The 20,160-nt window shown below is 31.7% G+C and overlaps 2 protein-coding genes across 2 annotated transcripts in view; both read left to right on the top strand.

Moving 5' to 3' along the window:
* The window catches only part of LOC139513707 (uncharacterized), a 32,300-nt gene extending 22,914 nt beyond the window's left edge, over positions 1 to 9,386 (top strand). Inside the window, exons 11-22 of the mRNA XM_071302455.1 lie at positions 314 to 508; positions 1,338 to 1,374; positions 2,312 to 2,602; positions 3,298 to 3,339; positions 3,613 to 3,776; positions 4,291 to 4,495; positions 4,835 to 4,951; positions 5,491 to 5,645; positions 6,817 to 6,933; positions 7,257 to 7,371; positions 7,852 to 7,945; positions 8,433 to 9,386. Coding sequence (XP_071158556.1) covers positions 314 to 508; positions 1,338 to 1,374; positions 2,312 to 2,602; positions 3,298 to 3,339; positions 3,613 to 3,776; positions 4,291 to 4,495; positions 4,835 to 4,951; positions 5,491 to 5,645; positions 6,817 to 6,933; positions 7,257 to 7,371; positions 7,852 to 7,945; positions 8,433 to 8,562 — 1,662 coding nt within the window. The 3' untranslated portion in view covers positions 8,563 to 9,386. The remainder of the gene's footprint in view (positions 1 to 313; positions 509 to 1,337; positions 1,375 to 2,311; positions 2,603 to 3,297; positions 3,340 to 3,612; positions 3,777 to 4,290; positions 4,496 to 4,834; positions 4,952 to 5,490; positions 5,646 to 6,816; positions 6,934 to 7,256; positions 7,372 to 7,851; positions 7,946 to 8,432) is intronic.
* Positions 9,387 to 11,310: 1,924 nt separating this feature from the next.
* LOC139513706 (laminin subunit alpha-like) lies at positions 11,311 to 19,283 on the top strand. The gene is made up of 5 exons (XM_071302453.1): positions 11,311 to 11,492; positions 13,167 to 13,267; positions 14,679 to 14,904; positions 17,710 to 17,898; positions 18,832 to 19,283. The coding sequence occupies exons 1-5, from the start codon at positions 11,451 to 11,453 to the stop codon at positions 18,976 to 18,978; spliced, it is 705 nt and encodes a 234-aa protein (XP_071158554.1). The 5' UTR covers positions 11,311 to 11,450; the 3' UTR covers positions 18,979 to 19,283.
* Positions 19,284 to 20,160: the final 877 nt, after the last annotated feature.

Here is a 20,160-nt window from a genome sequence, read left to right as displayed (position 1 = left end):
TCAATATTGACACAGAACGACGACTTCTTAAAATAAAACACAATGGAAGGTTTCAATTTTCCAATTGTCAACTTCCAATTTCTCAACAGTAGCATACCTTCTGCTCCATAGTGTGGCGTGAACATATTGAGTTAAAGCGTTTTGCTCCTACATAATCACACAATTTACATACATACGTCACCTAGATTTTAACTTTGCTAAATATTCATAATAATATTGAGGCTCCTCAGTTTTTTAGGGTATGAACTTATTAAATAACAAATGTGTTCCAACTACTTTGTAATACATTTGCTGTATGTATTTATTACCGCAGACACAGAGTGAATGTCTGGTGAATGTCGATCCTGATTGTTACTGTATACAAAATGACTGTTTTAACCAGAAGTTTGAAATAGATTTTGACAACTGTAAATTGACTGTTCCTGTAGACACCATTGAATATGAAACATACTCTCTACATATTACCACTGTTAACCGTGCCATGTTAACTACTTATATTGTTAAAGAGGTAAGTCGAAAAAGAAAATCTTAAACAATCATCAAGTATGTTGTATCTTTTAAATGAATGTCAATCAAATATAACTCAACTACGTAAGTTTTCTTAGACAAATAAACATAGATTCTTCAAAAATTAGGGCAAAGATAGATAAAAAGATACAAAAGGTACATTGAAGTTAAAACATTAAAGCTGTAATAATAAAAGATAAAAATATGCTGATATAAAGGTTTTTTGCAACGTTAATTTAACTGAGAATCTTTTGTGTTAAGTGTTTTTACTTATTGTTTTTGACTTATAAATTAATCGTTTTTGTCATGATAATATCCGTGTTTCTTTGATTTATTATTGTTTTAGTTTAAATGTCTCTGTTTGATTCTAATAACGACTAACTACTAACCAGGAAGGTATTTTTTTTAGCAATAATATATAATTAAAAAAAAGAAAAACATCTAATGGCAAAGAAATGAATCACGATACGACAAAGTTATATTAGCATCACCTTAATAAATAATGAAAAAAACGAATAATACTTAATAATAGTTTTAAGATTTGATACAGGAAAACATACGTTCGAATAAAGTACAAATCTACACCAGATCCATCACAAGTGAATTACTCTTAATATTAGCACAACAATGCTAAATCTGAACATTTGCAGATGCAAAGTTTTATTCTTCTCTCGCCGGGATTAAGACCCATGCTATTGGGATATCACCGCCTGTACTCTGTCCAGCGCTCTAGACCATTGTAGTCCTCTTGTTAATTCAAATCGTAAACTCTAGTAGAGTGCATTTATTGGAAACCTTTTCGCTCAATTTGTATAACACTTTAATTTCAGATAGGAAGTGTGACTCAGTTTACTGGGATACAACAATGTAAGTATCAATAGTTATCAAATGTACCAGGCTTATAATTTACACACCAGACGCGTGTTTTGTTTTCCATAAGACTCATCAGTGACGCTCAGATCAAAATTGTATAAAGCCAAACAAATTGAAGAGCTTTGGGAACCCAAAATTCCAAAAATGTGTGCCAAATACGGTTAAGGTACTCTATGGTAGCTAGCTAAACCTCTCACTTGTACGACAGTCGCATGGAATTATTAAAAGTTTTTAAACTAATGATTCAACACAACCATTTCTCTCTCTCTCTCTCTTTCTTATTTGGGCATGTGTGTGAATCTGATAATGAATTCATTTAGATGTAACACAACTTGCATTGTTTATTAATCTTTAGAATTGCAAGAAATAGAGAGAACGTTGCGATGGAGTAATCAGAAAATGTATCAGTAGACCAGGCAACGCCATGTCATCAATAAAAGCGAAAAAACAAATAACATTCCATTTGACGATTTTAACTTTTGATGGCATGTTTTATTTGAAACAACTTTTATGTACTAAATAATCAAACGACATCATCATAGCGTTTGTTTACAAAAATACAGAACAGCAAAACCCTTATGTAAATCCACACTAAATAAAAAAAAAACTAAAAATATGGTAATGAATAAGAAAAACTTAACAACTCTCAAGAATTCTGACTTGAAACAATTAAATGACCAAGTGTTTTAGTGCAATGAAAAAGAGAGTTGTTTTGAATGAGTCACATTACCTCAATGGTTTATTAATCAGTTAAGTCATATTTACCTTCATGACAAACATGGACAAATATGTTCCAATCCCTGCTGACATTCTTTGAGGCACGGCTTGAATGATACCGAGATTTGTGTAAAAAATATTTGAAATAATAGATATCTTAACGCATCTTGTATTTGTTGTATGCCCTAATAGTCAACTTATTTCTTTGATTTAGATTCGAGTCCATTTAATATTTCCATTGTAAAAACTTCTGATAGGACTATAACAATTCAATGGAAGCTATTACCCACCTGCTACGATAGAGTTCGAAATGTTGTTGTGGTCAAATCAGATAATACAACCAAGGAGTTCAAAGTTGACAAGGATGCCACAGAGTTTACTATACCTGATCTTCAAGCATCATCTAGTCATGAAATAAAAATGTACTCAGACTATGGGAACGTGTCTTCCTATATACAAAGCTTAGCAACACCACTAGCATCTGCCGCCTTTACAGCTGATAAACGTATTGTATAATTACTATTTTTTATTATAATTACGGTGTTTAATTATCATTACTATGTTTTACTGTCTTAACTATGTTTTATTATCTTTACTCTGTTTATTTCTATCATTATATTTTATTTCTAATACGTACTAGTAGAGAAGTAAAGGCAAAAACAATTTCAGGATGGTTTATCCTCTGAGATACTTTACTTCAAAATAAAGAAGATAGATGTTAATATCATTAAGAACCGATACAAAAAAGCTGCTCATCATAAACACAATTAAAAATCTCATTGCTGTTTTAAATATGGTACGCTACTGCGATGAATAAGTAAATTATTAAAATTATATTTTTGTTCGCTCCACTTTTCTGTTGAGGTTTATGGCATATCTACCATGGCTGTCGTTTTCATATTCAAGCACGACCATCAGGCATACCTTCATTAGTTTATGTTGTCGGTCTTGCCTATATTGGTCGTTACTTTCATAGTCGTACATACCTGTCGGTTTTACAAACAATGCTTGAAATTTCAGTATCACCAGCCAAACATGCTACATGTCTTTGTAGATAACAACACAAAAAACGTGATGCTAAAAAAATAATCAAATCTTTTGCTATTGTTTAACAAGTAAACTGTTTTAAAATAGTCCTGACATTAAGTCATTGTTTATGTTGCTGATTTATTTTACTTACATGGTGGGGATATTTTTCAGCCTTTGAATTCCCTCAGTACGGTTTCTATGCTATTGGAGGGGGTGAGTTTATTTTATTGGTATACGTTTTGATACTTTTCCGTTGTTTAAAAAGTTTTACTTATTATAAGATAAAACTTACTTTTGTATTCTTTTTATAAAATATCTTTTAGTTCAAGAGATAAAAATGAAGTAAATACATTCAATATATTTGTTCATTAAAAGAAATATGCGAAGAATGTTACTAAATTACTGTATAATGCATTCGTTTTCTTCATCTTTTCTTTAAACGATTAAGCTTTAAGAACTTAACATTGATTCGTCTTTTTATTTCAGGATTTGTTTTTATTTTGGTTGTTGTTGTCTTGGTGTTGGTGGCTTTAGGCAGAATGGGAAAATTGAATAAAGTTAAAAGACGAATGACCAAACGAATGAGTCAACTTAGGAATACGTGGTATGATCTCCGGCGTATGGATCACACACCACCAAAAAGCAGAAATGTAGGTCATTTTTGATTTTGAATGTCCCTCTGGTATCTTTCGCTCCTCTTTTAAGATTGTTTTATACTTATGCTAGCAACATGACATACACTTATTAACAATAATATCTATCGATTTTGTGATTTTGTAAAAAAAACCAGAAGAGAAACTAATATGCCATCAAAGCCACAAGTCTGTGAAAAACATACAACATAATGATCAACAGAAAAGGAGGAAAAGGCAATCAACAGTTGATTATTTATTGAACAAACGAACTTGCAACATGAAGAGATTGATTACAAGTGGTACATAGCCATCGTCATTTGTTACACCGATATCGAGTTTTATTATCGACAAAAACAAAGATATGGCAAACCGCATTAGATGTTTGTTATTCATGTACTATAATATGTTTTAAAGAGAATATATTGTGAAGAGTTGTCTCATTGGCAATCATACCACATCTTCTTTTTTATATCTTTTATTTTGTTATGGTTTTCATCGTTTGATTACTACGACATTCGTTTATTTGTAGAATCGTGCCATCTCCACTGTCTTTGATAGAGATGTTCGTTTCCATGGTGATGTACAGTTTGAAGGGGAACAACATTGGTACATCAGACGTAACAAGTTGTCTTTAGAGGAAGAAATTGCACGAGGGAAATTTGCAATCATATTCAGAGCTAAACTATATACCAATAAAAACTTGGAGGAATCTGTTGTGGCTAAAACTGTTCATGGTAAAAATAAAATAGCCGACAAAATATACGATAAAATATTGTGTCACATTTGAAAGAAATAGTGAAACATTTGAAGCTTCTGGTATCTATGATGAGTTTATCTATCACAGAATTTATATAAACGATTTTCAAACCTGTTGTACTTTATATATTTTTGTGCTGCCTGTCAAAATTAAAATATCAAAATTCACAAAGTATTCAAAATACTTCTCATCTATATGGGAAAATAGTTGACTGTTATTTCTATGTGAGAATACTTTTTATTATTAAAAGTTTTCATTTCTGTGTAAGCTGTTCTATACAGTATAACCGGTGAACATTTATTTCTCTTATTTTCAGAGGATTGCACTGATATACAAAGAACAGAGATGAAAGCTAAAATCAATTTCTATGCAACCAAGGTTGGACATCATGTAAATGTGTTGGAGTTTAAGGGATCTTGTGAGGATGACGCACGTAAGAACTTTTTATGCTCTGTAGTTTATATTCAAAACGCATTTTGTTTTAATTTGAAAAAACATATTAGCACGATCAAAAATAAAATTGCTCATTATAATGACATAAAACGTTGATTTGATTTCACATTGCTGATCCAGATATAATGTCTGTCAAATATTTTCAAAATATGAAGTCATGAACATAAAAATTTAACTTAAAAACGCAGCAGAGAAAGATTAAGTCTGAGCAACACGAATCCCACCAGAAACTGGAGGTAATACCAGGTGATCCGGCAGGTCCTGCTCCACATATTGCTATCATCGTGTTGCAAGTACAAGTCATGTGATAAGTCTAATTCGGTAGGTCACATTTCTAACTGTTAATTGCTGCAGTAATATAGAAAATGCAATAGCATGCGTGGATTCACATATAGCTGTATTTCCATTTCCTAAGTAATCCATTAATATTGGATTTACGTTCTTATTATTTGTTTGTCGCCTTTTCTTTGTCATTTTCCTTTCTTCATTTATTATAATTGACATCAAATTTGATTCTAGGAGGTGATATTATGGTTTTGGAGTATTGTGACAATGGGACATTAAAACAATACCTGGATTCTGTGCGAGAGTGTTTTACAGCGGAGATTTCAGATAAATTAGCAAGATTAGCATATGGTATATGCTTAGGAATGGATTACTTGGCTTCTAAAGAGGTATCTTTATATTTATATATTTATATTTTTATATATTCAGTCTTTCACCTAACGGACGGGCATTGCTGTTCTCTCTCAGTAATGGTACTTGTTCAGCAGAGAAACGTCCGATTGACTCAATTTGTGACAGGCTAATATCTTAATGCAATATACAGTGAGCTCTGAAATACTTTAAATTAAACAGGCTATGGGATGATCTTATGATCTCTTCAGTAACTGAAACGACTCAGCTAATATGTTAACACCCACCTTAAAAAGCCATCCACTTATAAAACATAATATGATATCACTTTGATAGTGCGTACCTGATGTGTGACTTTGTCGAGTTCACACAAAGACAAGCTACAGCTGATTTCAAGTGAAATATTTAGACCATCAGTTTTCGCTAGCACAAAGCACCGTTGTGTGGTAAAAATGCAAAATCAAATATGGTTAATGAAACCCAAATCAAACACAATAGGAAAATAATAATTTCAAAAATTTTGTACTTATTTCAGTCACGGACTTGTAAGCGTTGTCATCAGTGTGTTCTATATATTATTTATTATGATTAAGATTATTACAATATTGACTGCTGTTCCCGAAATTTTGACATTTTAACTATTAGTTCTGTTTGTTTTGGTCACATGTTGTTGTCGGTATAATGGATATATAGTATTATTACGTAATTGTCGGACAAGTGAGAGGTGTATCTAGCTAGACACCCAGGTTTAATCCACCATTTTATACATCCATTTGTTTAATGAAATTTTAGCTTTTGATTTTGCATTTGATTATGGTCTTTCTGTTTTGAATTGAGGTATTTTTGTTATTTTGTTTAAGCTGTTTGCGAAACATATATTCCATGCCATAATTGGTGTAAAAAAGTATTACACAAAATACCGCACTCGAAGGTAAATTTAAAAAGAGTTAGTCCATGATAACTGACAAAACCAAACGTTATTAACCACCAGGTTGAGTACAAAACAACTGGCATATTGCTGACTTACAGATAATTGCTGTTTTACAGGTACAGGCATTTTCTGGGGGAAAAAATGGTTGGTTATTCCTGATTTTATATCTATCTAACCCTCCCACTTCTTTGCCAATGGTTTATAGTTCTTCCATAATTTTTGTCTTTGGTGAGTTTTTTCATGATATATAAAGCCTGGTGTTTTTGATACTTATTTAGATTGTTCATCGAAAACTTGCAGCAAGAAATATTTTACTGAATAAACTGTTTGAACCTAAAATTGCTGGATTTGGTCCAAGTCATGAAGAAATAGGACAAAATGTAAATAACATACACGTAAGTTACCTAATGAGATTGCATGTTCGTTTAACTGCTGTAGATTGATTTATATTGCCACATAAAAGCAAAAATGTTTTGACAATTTGATTGCAGAAAAATAGAACCAATCAAGATGTCATACTTTTTTTTCAAAATAAGACAAAATTTAAGATGATTGTCAATTACTTATGTGTAAAATTACATACAGTCATCTCATTTTGTTTAGCCATGAGGAGACTATTACCTATATATATTTGTTGAATTACTAATAACACCAATCTGTACGTCAACATACATAATATATAGCTGTTAAAGATTATCAACCCATTTTTTAATGACAGGAAAATATACCAGTAAAATGGGTTGCACCTGAATGTGTCACATCCAGTGACAAAGCCACGGAATTGAGTGATGCCTGGTCGTATGGGGTTGTATTATGGGAGATTTTCTCGTTAGGTATGTTATAATTCAACTAAAACGAGACATGTATGCGTGTAATGCAATAAAAAAAAACGGAAGTAGGACACTATGGAAATAATTAGCTCTAAATTAATGTTTTATCTGAACAAAATGCAAGCTTCATTGTTTATTAATACCAAGTACAAAATTGACATTGAACACGAATCTATTATCCTAATGATAAGTGTTGTCGTTAAAATAGAAAGAGGGTTGAAAGTGTACATTATTTATTTGCGGAACTCCTAGTTTTGGTTTAGTTTGCTATCTCAAATTAAGATCAATGACAAAATCAGAAATATAATCATTTCAAATTAAGAGGAAAAGAAAACAGCGGAAAAGGAGGTCAATCTTTCGCGGCCTAACGCTTATTAGTAATAACCCCCTTACAATATTGGTTTCATATTTTGAAAGCTGTTATGTTCTACAATGAATGTATGTTATAATACAACAAATAACCATCTCTCACTTTTTGACTAGGTGAAACTCCTTACCCGTCAATGATGAGTAGTGAAGTATTCCAGTACCTAAAAGCAGGAAACAGAATGAACCGACCAGAGTATTGTGAAGTTGTGTAAGTGACATATCTTATTAAAGAAATATACATTTGGTTTCAGACAAATATTTTCTAATTCATGTTTAAGTAAAAGTATCATGTTTACGAAGCATAGCTGCTTTAATATGTTTTTAAAATAGAACTTATTTTAGCTAATATTTTAAATGATTGTAAAAATGTGCCATAAAACTTTGACTCTTCCATCTAAGCTTGTTTTGAGTTTAGTTCTTTTACTCATCTTTGGATTTCTGAGATTCTGGTTTCGTCGACTTAATGTTATCGCTTGCCGTATAATTATCTTCATACTTATTCAAATACTCGAGATAACGCATTTAGAAAGAGTATAACTTGAAAGACGAACAATCAAAAACATGTATTACTCAGCTTAGAAATTGAAGCATCAATTCGCAATGCAAATCGTTTGATGATATCATAGTATATCTTCACTTATATTTTTTTTTAATTCTTTGTCTCGTTAATTATGTATGTATTGATTTGTTTCTAGATTTCACAACATAATGAAGAAATGTTGGAAGTATGATCCAAACCAAAGGTCTGGCTTCTCAAGAATCAAGGAACAACTGCGACCTCTATTTCACGAAGGAGAAGGAGATGACATTTACATGACATCCTAAGAATGATATATACTCTCTTTTTATAATACTTGAATATAATTGACAATGAAAAGATTATTATACAGAAGATTATCTTCCTCTTTCCTGAATGAAATCAATTTAACCAAACATTTATAATATTATAATTGTAAAATTGTATCTAGCTTACCTGTATATATGTATAATGTTTGTTTTATTATGTACTTTTTTAAATCATTTTTGAAAAAGGGGGAATTTTGAATAATTTACATTTGTAAAAGCAAACTAGTACAAGAGGTTATCTTGCAATTTGGTCATTTCACTATATGTACATATTTATATTGTAGCAGCATCTAACAATGAACGTTTGATTATTTATCTTACCTCCTATACATTTCCAGGAATATGATTGGTTAAAAGCGTCCGCGTGCAAACCGTGTATATTTGATATTAGGTTAGTAGGGAGGCGGGGCTTATCTCATACACGGTTAGTAGTGGAGTTACGTCCCTTTATATTCCTTATTAGGTAAGAGGGGGCGGGGCTTATTTCATACACGGTTAGTAATGGTGTTATGTCCCTTTAAAAAAACCAAACGATACTGAGAAAAAATCTTAAAAGTTCCAACAGACGAAGAAATTGATGATTAAGATTGAAACAAATTCATAAAACACATTTAAACCTTACAAGTCATTATTGTTGGCATCTGTTTTTGTAGGATCAATGGGAGTATTTTCTTAGTGCTAACAGTATTGAAGACTTGCTCGTTTTGAGAATTACTAGTCTTAATGTCACACGTTAAGATAGTCGGTAAGATAAATTCGTTACATAGTGTGCTAGTGACGTAATACGGTATATATGGGGTCAGTAAATTCCATATGGGGATTCGAGCTTCGCTCTCATCCCATATGGAATTTACTGACCCCATTCGCTCTCATCCCATATGGAATTTACTGACCCCATATATACCGTATTAGGTCACTAGCACACTATGTAACTAATAATATTTTTTACTTTATCAACACCTTTCATATTACCTTCGACAATTTTACTTTTTTTTTAATGTGAGGTGTTATTCTGCTCACTTTTACATGTCTGCTTGTTTCGGGTCAGAGTAAACCAGTGCTTTGTGCAACAGAAATAATTATTAGATTATATGGAAAGCATCAAACCTGGAATAATACATTACAAAGAAAGCATAGTTGCATAATCCGTTATTGGATCTCATAGTTGTATCGTTGGTAATCATACCACATCTGCTTTTTGAATGTATTTGTATCTATATCAGCTATTAAGTTTAAATAAAGTTATATCTGCCATACCTTATGAATAAATGCATCTTTATTATCAGATTCTATAGTATAACTGAGTGAAATTGTATTAAGTAAAAATAATGTCCATCGATGTGGTAAAACTGACTTGAGTTTTCATTCTGTCCAGTGTCCAAAAGCTCCGTATTGTCATGATTTAATTATAGCTTCTGGTTTAAATTAAAATATACGAATTAAGAAATTGTACTAAAGCTCTCGTAAAATTACTCTTTTAAAATGATTGGCTTTGAATTTTCCTGATGAAGATAATTCCAGAAACGTGTTCCAGTACAATATTCTTCTACATAAAAGAGAAATGAAAAGAAACAAAAAGGTAAATGAAACTCATAATTTGGAAAAAATCTGACAACAAATGCCATGGAACAAAAATGACCAAAAGACAGAAACTTTTGATTGATGCTTTTTGTGCTTCTCTGTTAAATATTTGTTTGTTTTGAGATAGCGACACAGTGATCACTACTGTACCCATATTTTGAAACTTTTTACCTATTATGTCTGTTTTGTTCACGCTGCCGCATCATTCTAAATATAATGGAATCGCAAATGTCGTACAAGTGAGAGGTTTAGCGCTATAAAACCAGGTTCAGTCCACCATTTTCGACATTTGAAAATACCTGTACCAAGTCAGGTACCAAGACAGTCGCTGTCAATTCGTTTGACACGAAGGAACAAGACATATATACAACATTCTTGGGTATTGAAAAAGACAGATATAACGATATACAAAAACCGTGAATGATGAGATAATTACAGATGGCAGTTGAGAAAAATGTTAACAACACTATACAAATAAATTGAGTAACACGAAGACTACTAATATCAATTTTAACAACACCATACAAATCAATTAAGTAACACGAAAACTACCAATAACATTTTGGGTGAAACTATGAAACTAAGAAGATGAGGTATGGTCGACAATGAGACAAATCTCCAACAGTGACTAAATAGTGTAATATTTTTGCAACAATGAGCAATTCCATTTTAAGCAATAAGAGGCCAATATTTGGCAAATATAGAATAATTCACTTTTAATAACTAACGGTCTGATTTATGTACAAAACACAAAATAAAAAATAAATATGATATACAGCAACAAAAATATGCACATACATGTACAGAGTACGGCGGGGTTATATATATATATTATTTTTTTTAGAGCGACAGTGATATAACAGGACAACATAAGAACAAACTATTAAATTAGGACTAGATTGCATACCATATAGCGGATCTAGCCTGACACCAAGACATTAACAATTTTAGCAAACAGATTTAAAAGAACAAAAGTCCATATTTGAGACGAACATTTAAACTTTAATCGCAGAACACTTCAAGGAAACCAAAACAATAGTAAAAAAGAACTATCTCATCCAAAACTGGGGTTGAACTCGGGATGACCTTAGGAATGAATTTTGACAATACTGAACTCTAATCTTTCCACACATACTTTGTTAAAGTTTATACAGTTATATGCCACTGAACTACGTAATTTGTGTACAGTCGAGTTATCTTTAGATTTAACAGCTGAAACAATTACTTTATCATCACTGACTGATGTATCGCAGATTCAAAAATACATAGGTAAACAACCTCTCCTCATGGTCAAAATGGAGTCTTACATATTTCTTGTGTCTATTCTGGTAAGTTTAAGAAGTTAGTTTACACTATTGTAGCACATTTTACATGTTTGAATAAATCTTTTTATCATTTTATTTTTTACGTAATTATTTCCTATATAATTTGAAAATTATTAAAAGTCTGCTGCAAATAATGCATTTCTTTAAATAGAGATTTTTAGTAGAACATTGGTATTTGAATACGTAATTATTGTTAAGTATGTTTATAATTTTCTGTCAAATGAAGATCTTTCCCTTATATGACCCTTTTCCATAAACTATATATGTTATAATCATTGCATGATACTCGTCTACACGTAACAATATGTTTCCTAAGAACACATCAAATTACAACCAGCTATTAACGCTTTTACGTACTAGAATTCGTATTTAATATTGAGCTAACAGCTGAGGCTAACAGAAAAAATATTTCATCGGAATATGAAGATTAACACACAAATAAGTTGATTTTCCCGTGCAATCGACAGAGAAAAGTAAGTTGTGATAACATTCAAATGGCTCAATGGTCGGGTTGTTGTCACTTTGACACATTGGAATATTACATTTGAGTTCCAATTATTCCAGTGATATCGTACATGAAATCACGATACATTACTTTTGAAATACGTCATTTACAGAAGATCTTGTCAAAACGTTAAATCAATAGTGAACTAGGAGTCATGCTCCGCTGTATACATCTCTTCGTTTATTTCGCTGATCACCGAACCTGAAATTACCTTCATTATAATGGGACTGGACACAACACGAACAGCCTTTTTCGTATTATTTGAATTCTGTTGACATGTCTTTTGACACAGCATTATTTGGATTCTGTTGACATGTCTTTTCATACAGCATTTTAGATTGTCTTGACACATCTTTAGACACAGCATTATTTGGATTCTGTTGACATGTCATTTGATACAGCATTTTGAATTCTGTTGACATGTCTTTTAGTGTAACATTATTTGGATTCTGTTGACATGTCATTTGATACAGCATTATTTGGATTCTGTTGGTATGTCGTTTGACACAGCATTGTTTCGATTCTGTTGACATATCTTTTGACACATCAGTATTTATATTCTGTTGACATGTTTTTGACACAGCATTATTTGGATTCTGTTGTCATGGCTTTTGATACAGTATTATGAATTCTGTTGACATGTCTTTTGGCATAACATTACTTGGATTCTGTTGACATGTCATTTGGTACAGCATTATTTGGATTCTGTTGGCATGTCGTTTGACACAGCATTATTTGGATTCTGTTGACATGTCATTAACGTGAAATATCTAATTTGAGATTTATCGGCATAAAGGTACACGACAAATTTTGTCAATTTTAGTTTCAAATATGAATAGAAACTAAAGTAAGAAACACTTTAATGAAATTTAAAAAAAATTATACCTAGATATAGCATGTGTTACTGTTTTGTCTTTTCAACTATTGAAATTTAGTTGTTTCTGTCGGAATCAGGGTCTGATTGTATACATGAAGCAATCAAATAGATATTAAGACTGTGGACTGTTTCGTTTACTTATACCCCAGGGACCAGTTGTTCAACTTGTCGTTAGCACTAACGCTCCGTTAAATTTTCTTTTATTCATATCAAGGAGATAGCAGTTAAAATATTAATTTAACTTGTTTAGAAGGAGTAAGCACGTGATACATAATATATAATGATATCTTTTCAGTGTTTATTGGTAGTAAAAGTACACTGTAGATGTTACAAACTAGAGGAGTCTCAAAATCAGTATCTGACTTATGAAAGTTCCGGCATCGATTTTACTGAAAGGTAATAGAACCATATTTGTATGTGAGATAATGTTGGGTATCAGTCAGTGAAACAGCAAAACACTGTTAAGGATTCTAGAGGACAAAACACAGTGTTTGACAATTAAAGAGAGGTGTACAATATTTCAATATCTAATAGAGAGGTGTACAATGTTTCAATATCTAATAGAGAGGTGTACAATGTTTCAATATCTAATAGAGAGGTGTACAATGTTTCAATATCTAAACATTTCCGAGTCTTCAAAAGTTAAAAAAAAATATATCAAAAAATATCTAAGCTTTTCCGTTTCAACAAAACTCTTAAAATACGAAAAATATTAAAATATCGTAGCTGCACTTTCAAAATGTTGTATATGACTTTTTGGCTAAAACTACTTTTTGACACAAATCGTCTAGGCGGAATGAAATCTTTGATATTCCAAAATAACATACAGTTAGACCAATCAAAACATTTGAAATACTACATGTTACAAAATTCAAATGAAAATCAAATGACTTTGGGAATCTGGAATCAAATGCTTGTACATTTCTTCATTTCTGTGAAAATAAATCAAGTTTTTGGGTAATCCAGAAATGTCATAATTTTAATGTCACTGCCATGTATAAAATGTTTAAGTTCAACATTTTGGAATTATGCATTACAACCAAATTGTCAAAGCCTGTTTGTGAATTTCTTTTTTTAATAGTAATTTACAACACTTTGGAAGCCCGGCGACGATAAGGCATATTACTTTTACTGACGGACATAAAACAAACAATAAAACCAGTACAAAAAATACACAACTGATATGATGCAAACCCAAAACCAAAAGTAGAATGCATGCGAGCCCCAAAGTCTTATATAACCTGCTAATAAGAAATGTTTTCTGACTGAATACTGGTTACTGCGTAGGGAATAACTAGGCCAGCCCTGACCTCAGTGACAAAAACATAATTGAAAACTAGTCACTGAGGTCAGGGTTGAAGTTATGGAACAACATACAGCATTAAAAAGATAGTATATTAAGACGACATGTTATTGTACAATGTCAAAGTATACAAATAGTAAACGAAATAGAAAACAAAGGTACAGTGAAAAATGTTTAAACCAAACCTCTCTGGGACTTAATAGTGCGTTTAGTTTTGGCCAATGTTCGGTTTTATCAGGTCCAATACATATACAATTTGATATGACGGTGCTTAAAACATGTTTGGTTTAGATAGGTTTTCGGTTTGTCAGTTTTCACTATAAATGTTTTGGAGCTCCCAGGAAATGCTTAAGGAATACCAAAAATAAAAAAAAGATGGAGTAAACCTCAATCATTAAGCAACCGTCAAAAATTCAATTAGCAAACACAGAAAACCTTTCTAACAAAGACACAAGTCCAATTAAACCTCTTTGATATAAATACTATATTTGTTTCTGTTTGCAGCTCTAACTTTCAGTTATCTTTCAAAACAACTAAAGCAAATAGCTTGTTATACTACTCTGAAAGCGAGTATCGAGACGATGATGCACCTTTAGATTATGAAGGGTTGTACATATATGAAGGGATCCTACATTACTTTATATTCAACCCAACTATATATGGTGGAGGATTTTCTAGAGGCGCTCATGTCAAAACTGACAAAGAAGTTAATAACGGGACATGGATCACAGTAAGATTCTGCTTTACCAACTTTCACACAATTCAAGAAAAAGCATCATAACCATTAAAACAAAATATTTCATAGAAATAAATGCTTACATGATTTATTCATATCAAACTAAATACATTGAAAATCTTTCTGATTTATATCTTGAACAAACAGATATGAAGTGTATCCAAATTTAATCACTGACCGATAAAGTCGATATGACAACCGTAATATATATTATAAATAAAACTTCTTCTATATGTCGTATGGATTACAACTAATATAATAATAATTAATACATTTCGCGTGCAAATGTTCAAATTATGCAGCCGTTAGAACAAGAGTGTACAAAAATGCTCAAATATTTTTCTAGCAGGTTATGATGAAATCGTCTAAATTCGACAATACTCAAGTTTCACTGTCATATTTACGAATTCGTTGACCAGTACGATGTGTCTGTGTCTCCAATTACAAAATTAATGTTTTCGCAGCCTTTTTTGGAAATTAATCGTTCTTGTCCCATCGTACTGAATCCTGTTTTGCGTGGCGGTAAATACATGCATAGCCCTGAACTTTTTCAGTTGTTGGGTTGGTAATTTAAGGAAATTTTGCAGTTTTTTGTTATTATCTTGAATATCATAATAGATAGAGATAAACTGTAAACAGCAAAACTGTCCAACAAAGTAAGATCTACAAATGAGTCCACCTGATCAATATTGTCAATTGACCCCTTCAGGAGTAATTACCCTTTTCGCATTGTTCCGTGAATTTTGTAATCTTTTTCAAAAATATTTTTCCTCTGAAAATACTGGGCCAAGTTCATTACAGCAAGAATGTTCAGTAAAGTAATATCTACAAACAAGTCTCCATCACAAAAACAGAGAATTTTATCATGAATTTCTTGTTTATAATGCGGTATATTTTTTTTAAAACGAGTTATGACCCTTTGAACTATTAATTATAACGGTAATTGCATTCATTGCATTTGCTGTGAAATCTTCATTTCCGTCTTCGATATTATAAACATTTTTGAAAGAACAAGCTATTGTTATCGTACCTTGGATATATAAAATATGTGCAACGCGGGGGACATTGGAACTCTTTTCTTTTATTTATTGTTATCATCATTATGTATGTTATAAATGATTGCTATATTAAACGAAAAATCACGAAAACTCTAAATAATTAAAGATAAAAAAAAAATCCAACGAAAATTCAAAAAGGAAAGTAACTAATCAAATGGCAAAATCAAAAGCTAAAACACATCAAACGAATTAATAACAACTGTCATATTCCTGACTTGGTACATGCATTTTCTGATGTAGAAAATGGTGGATTAAACCTGGTTTTATAGCTAGCTAAACCTCTCACTTGAATGACAGTCGCATACAATTCCATTATATTGACAACAATGTGTGAACAAAACAAACGTACATATATATGTAAGAAAGAATCACTAAAAGACATATAGACCAAACATATTAGCAAAAATGAAAGACAAGATTACAAAAGTTACCATAGAACAATAACGCAATGTATAAGTACAGAGCCACGTCAAATTGCTACCATTTAAAGTAGATTAAATGGTAAACGTAATATATATAAGGATATATAAAAGAATACTATATAACGTTTGAAGTTGATACCGATGAGCTTTTTAAGAAAAAGGGTGAGACGTTCTTTGACATACCCCTGGTTCATCAACTTTCTAGACACTTGTGACGTTATTCAAAGTATAAATAGTTGCTGCATGCTCTTGAATACTAATTAGGTTGGGAAATGTATATATATCCCATAGGCAGGTGAAGTTGATATATTGCTACTGAAGTACAAAATATAAATCGTCTCATTTGTCATAGATTCTGGTACATAGATGACCGTCGGCATGTCAAATTCGAGGTATAGGTCTAAAGATGAGACAGGAGAAGCCTATCTGAATGTGAAATTAAATGACCTGGCTTCTTGTTTCTGAAAAAAAAGATAGGAAGGCGATATAAAAAAAAGAATTATTGAAAAGAAAAACTAAGACACTAACAATTATAGACCACAAATCTAAGCAAATGATTTAACGAAACGAACTTCAACCTCATCACAAAATCAAAGACAACCTCGTACTTGTAGTTTTTTTTCTGCACTGGTGCGTGTCGTGTTCCTTTTGAACAGTTGATATCCAAAAAACAAGACACAAACGATGGGGAGTGCTGATATAGTGTAATAAATGAAACGTATCCTTCGACATATGTGACACATACTTAATAAAACATCATGTCGTCCAGTAAACATTATAAAGATAACTTCAATTTTACAATAGATTTGGTTGTAAAGCCGCTTTGTCAACAGCTATCAAACAAAAATACAGAATGGAAACACAAGCTTTGTAATATCGCACAAACACTTCACATTTATCACATTTGCATGGCCCGCTGATAGGTTGCTTATGAAAAGGATATTTCAATAATGGTAAAACTCATCATAGATACCAGGATTAAATTTTGTATTTAAACCAGACGCGCGTTTCGTCTACAAAATACTCATCAGTGACGCCCGAATCCAAAAAAGTTAAAAAGGCCAAATAATATACGAAGTTGAACAGCACTGAGGACCAAAATTCCTAAAAGTTTTGCCAAATACAACTTACATAATCTATTCCTGATACGACATACACACGACCGTCTCGGTTTCGATTTGAACAATAACGAGTATTAAATTACCATTTGAATTCTGGTTATCAGCCTCACTATATACTGTACATGCAGTTTCATTTAGAATTATCGAAGTTGGCATTGTACATGTTGTAACAAGTATTTATTTTTTTTTATGTTTCAGGTTGAATTCTTTAGAAACAAAGAAGGACTAGTGCCAGGTGCATTCTCTGATAGTAACCCCATAACGATGAACCAAACTGGTATCATTATAAATGGCGACAAGTTTGCATTTGATGGAACCATTGACAAAATGGATGTAGCTGATCAGAAATTATATGTTGGTGGTCATTCAGAGTTGGCTGTCCGGATTGTAAGTATGATACCAGTCCAGTAGAAGTGTTGACATGAATATCAATAATGTGGTAATTTTTATAAATTTCCTGTTTACAAAACTTTAAGTTTTCTTATCCCAGGCATAGATCCCCTTAGCCGTATTTGGCACATCTTTTTTGGAATTTTGGATCCTCAATGCTTCTTAACTTTGTACCTGATTGGTTTTATACATATTTTGATATGAGCGTCACTGATGAGTCTTATGTAGACGAAACGCGCGTCTGGCGTACTAAATTTTAATCCTTTGATAACTATGATAAGTGTATTGTTATGGTTACGAAGACAATGTTTTCAGAATATCGCACAAACACTTCACATTACCTCATTTGTATGGCACGCTGATAGGTTGCTTATGAAAAAGAAAATTTCAATAATGGGAATAAACTCATCATAGATACTAGTATCATGACCAAAGTAAGATACCATTCGGTGGGGTCACGGTAATAATTAATTTTGCTTTGACAGACATTATAATTTATGAATTTGGCTATCAGAATGGTTATTATGACAGAGATTATAAATTGCCGGTTTGGTTGGCAGAATAGTTATTATGACAGACATTATAAGTTGTGGGTTTGGTTATTTTCAATGTATGGCTTTCGGAATTGTAGTTTTTTCCGAACGACTGTACATAAGCTGTCACGTAGACATCACAGACCGTCAGAACTAAATAAAAAAGTGTATAAGGAAAGAGAAGTTGGTGTAAAAGTCCTTTATCTTCAATCCTGATTTCCTATTTTTTGCTAATTGAAAAGATTACTTTTACGTTTTATAGTATATGTTTTTTCTTAATTATAGAAACATTAAAATGTATAAGTTCAATATCTGATAGTTTGAATCCTTATTCTGTTGAGTTTCCATTGATAACCAGGTGCAGTTTTTGATTGAACAATTGATATTTATATTGTAGGATAAACAGGGCAAACTTGGAGGTTTCGATGGCTACATAGACATGTTTAAAGACTTGAAGTCCAACACAGAACTGGATCCTATGGAACCAGGAAAACTGTTCGAATCGAAAGAATGTGATCGAAATTCACCACTTCCATTGGCTTAAGATATACCTGTTTAATTATTGTAACATCCGGTAATAGGACATCTCAAAAGTGGAGGTGGATATAGACGCTGGTATCATAATTAATACAAATTTCAGTCACAGAGATGGATGAATATAGATTCACAATTCAGTTTATAAAGTTAATTTTACATGTATATATTAACTGTGAGATGTATGGTTAAACATCAACATTGTAAAGATTGTGTAGGGAAAACAAAACTTTGACAAAGGAAACAAAACCTGCCTAAATATTACTAACCTACTTGGATTATCTTATCAAAATAAACGTGTTAACAAAAAGAAAATTAGTGGTACCCATACTTGGTTTGTGTTGAATTTTCAGAAAAAAAAGAAAGGTAAATTGCAGTAAGATGCAAATTAGTACAAAAAAAAGATATGTGTTACACGCCAATGAGAAAGAACTCCAAGAAAGAAACATCTAAGGGTTAAAATGAGGATTTAGACAATGAAATCTATTATATTATGAAAGAGAAAAGAAAAAACTACAAGAAAACAACAGCAACCCTGGAAGTGAGAGTCCTGGAATGGAAAAGACATATCTGTGCATATTAAAACATGGCATGGTTAAATAAATGGTTCTACATATCGGTATAACAAAAAAGCATTTGACAATTAAATGACAGCACATGTAGTATTTTATAAAGAATAAAATAATTATAGAAAAACAAACCCAAGGACAAACAAATCGACAATAAACAAAAACAATAACAATTCAAATAAGAATTTAGAATGGAAATGAGGTAATATGTCAAAGAGACAACCAACAACAGCAATCAAAACAGAGAGAAATGCTAGAAGTTAATGAGAGCAAACTCAAAGAGCTTAACCTTCTTTTATGCTGCTCTATATTCTATCGACAACTACATACATGCTACAATGTCATGCGTAGTGCAGGCAGACACGGTTTTTAGCAATGCCCACAGATATTTGTGCAGAAAAATTTAAGAAACATAATTGTCTTGATTTTCGAAATTAGCCCTCAAAAAGAAGCCAAAGATACATAAATTACTTTTCATAAATGTGTTTTACATATTTAAATCTTAATTAAATACCTTAAAGGTAAAACAAACAAAAATACCGAACTCAAAGAAAAATGGAAAATCTGTTATCAAATCTCTGTCATATTCCTGACTTGGTACGGGCATTTCCTTACTATGTTAA

Source organism: Mytilus edulis, chromosome 2 (genome assembly GCF_963676685.1).
Source record: "Mytilus edulis chromosome 2, xbMytEdul2.2, whole genome shotgun sequence".
NCBI classification, from domain to species: Eukaryota; Metazoa; Mollusca; class Bivalvia; order Mytilida; family Mytilidae; genus Mytilus; species Mytilus edulis.
This window is presented reverse-complemented; position numbering and strand designations above follow the sequence as displayed.